The sequence below is a fragment of the Protopterus annectens genome, chromosome 8.part0 (assembly GCF_019279795.1).
Source record: "Protopterus annectens isolate FY-2018-M chromosome 8.part0, PAN1.0, whole genome shotgun sequence".
NCBI classification, from domain to species: domain Eukaryota; kingdom Metazoa; phylum Chordata; order Ceratodontiformes; family Protopteridae; genus Protopterus; species Protopterus annectens.
The window spans coordinates 732,299,744-732,302,444 of NC_056741.1; the positions used below are offsets into that span (position 1 = coordinate 732,299,744).

General features: G+C 37.2%; 1 protein-coding gene across 1 annotated transcript in view; it reads right to left on the minus strand.

The window, feature by feature from the left end:
* Positions 1-1,368: 1,368 nt before the first annotated feature.
* Positions 1,369-2,701, minus strand: part of GPKOW (G-patch domain and KOW motifs) — a 743,201-nt gene continuing 741,868 nt past the window's right edge. Inside the window, exon 11 of the mRNA XM_044080190.1 lies at positions 1,369-2,701. This exon is cut by the window's right edge and continues 58 nt beyond it. Within this exon, the coding sequence (XP_043936125.1) occupies positions 2,631-2,701 (71 nt within the window). The 3' untranslated portion in view covers positions 1,369-2,630.

Here is a 2,701-nt window from a genome sequence, read left to right on the forward strand (position 1 = left end):
CCCTTAGGGGGAGGTTTCCCATGTTGCTTGTAACAGAAATGGATGCAGTGTGCTATCCATTTGGAAATGGGTTTGTCTGGATATGGCTTTGCCCTCTGCCCCTGCAGCAAAGCTGACTAGCAGCTATGGTTTGAAAAATAAGATTTTAAAGACAATTCACTTATCTTAATAAGTTAGCCTGAGAGCTGCTACTGACATCTAGATGCGAAAGCAGCAAACGAGATCTAAGGGACTTTAAGCATAGTGCATTATGGGTAGGAAAGGAGCTCATGACTTTGTCAGAGGCCACGAGCTACTATAATGGCCAAGTCGAATCCAAGTGTTGGATCCAAACTCATCCATTCAGGAATGAATGAAATTTACATCAGATCTCAACAATATTTCTGTCAAAAACTAGACTACAGATGACCATAACAAGAAATAAATAGTTTAATACAGTCTGACTGAAGATCTGTGAACTAAACAGTTATAGATGGCCGCAGTATAAAGAAAAAAACTACTCCACTGGCAACATGGGATATGAATGTCATACAACGAAGAGAAAAAAAGATTCTAGCAATTCTAACTTTATATAGAAAATATATGCATCTGTCAGTCTGCAACACTGGAAAACACATGCACAAAGACCAGTCTTGGTATTTACAAGTACTGATACACCGATGGTGAAATTTCTGACCAAGAATGATGACAGACATAATAGGCAAACCCCAAAATGCTAAAATTTACTGCTTCAGTGACTACTTCCTTAAAAGTTATCTAGTTTACATTATTTTTTTTTCTACTGTAAGGCCACGATTACACAAAAGTAAAACTATAAAGATTTTGATAACTGTCATGGCAGGTGGATCATTACTATACAGAAGTACTGGATTAGAGTACCCAATTACTAGAAAGACAACTGCAACCGTGATGTTTTTGGAAATTTTCAATGTCAAATTGTTTGTCTAATACAGTTTCACTGCTTCTACTACCATTACATTTAGTTTGCTTACTTTGTAATGACCTTACTCCCTACCTTCAACTCAAGCGCAACCTAGACAAATGGATGGAAGACTGCAAATTCACCCCTGGGAGTGACACCCATCTCCTTCATGGACAAAGGTAGCCGGTGTCAATCATAGACTCTCTCTGCGAATGATGTCTATCTAACCAAGGACAATTCAGGTACCTCAGGATAAACATGGCTAGGCTTGTAAGGGCTGTAGTGCTACTAGCCTAGTAACCTCCTATGAACCTATAAGAAGTTTTTAAATATGCAATACTTCAAATGCAGTTGAGCACCAGTTCATAAAGACATCAAGTAAATACAATACAGTATAAATAAAATGCAAGAATCAAATACAAGTAAAATTACTTGAAAATAACCAATATGTTACAAAAATGTTTATTAACAGCATGGATATACAGATACAGTGTTGATAGGTGATTTAAATGCTCCTTAAAACGCAGCTTATCTGTAGGTAATGCTGCTTATTTATAAACATATGCAGAAGCATATCCAGTATTCCTGTCATTAGCTGGCTACTAAAGAGAGGCCAACTAAAACTTCAGCAAAAAAATTCAGCATGGTTTACAGACTATGTAAGCAAGATGTTAATTAACACTAACTATTTAGGAGCAGCTAGCTCAATAGCTGACAATGCACAATTTAATATGCAAACCACAGTGTAGGAATTAACTTACGTATCAGAGATTTACACCAACCTAAAAGAGCACTCAGATATTTATTTTTATTTATTTTTTTTATTTAACATTTATTTACTGGGAAAGTCCGACTGGGACAGAGCCCATTTTCAGCAGAGGCCCAGGAAGAAACACTCCAGACGCATGTCTTTTGATATGTGGTGGAGAAGCAGTCCTCAGCAGGCCTAGTGGTGCCACTTACTCAAGTTTTAGGAAATACTGCAACAGCTGGAAGAGTTGTACTCTCAGACAGAAACAAAAATCCTGAAAATCATCTGAGCAAAGGTAGCTTGAACTTCTGGTACATGTCGATAGGGAGTAAGATGAATAACAAACAGCATTAATATTTCTACATACAGCATACTCTGTGCAATATCCTGAGCTATTTGTATATGACACCTATGTCGTGCCATTCCATCAGCTGAACAAAAAGCTGTTAGCAGAACCGAGGCAATGTTTACAGCACCAGAAATTAAACTTATCTAATGACATACCAGAATTTAGAGAAACACTAAAATAACATCATAGATGAAGACACAAAAACAATCCAGTGGAATAATGGCTGGGCTAGTGGCAAACAGTCTACAAGGAATCAGAATAGGGGCTGGAGGTCAGACATGCAGCAGGCATTTCCAATAACTACTGAAATTGCATGTCAGACCTATTAGTGTAGTAGTCTGTACCACAGCTTGAAATAATGCTAAGAAAAATTGGTGTTTAATGAACTGGGTGAAACCAAATAGGAAATATAAAAATAAAGCATGAACATACTGGGCTATCTTCTTATCTTATCACAGATGAGAAAGTCTTCCATCTTAAAGGATTTTAAAATAACACAAATTGGCATAAGCACATCCAGATCCCAGCTAGCATTCACATTTTCTCAAAGTCTTTTCTTTGTGCACTTAGAAGTCAATAAAAAAGTAACTTTCATTCTGAACTGCTCTTCAGTCATCAGGAGCTCCAATGTAGTGGCAGAGAGAATCATAGTCCAGTTTGAAAACACTGTCTTCGTACC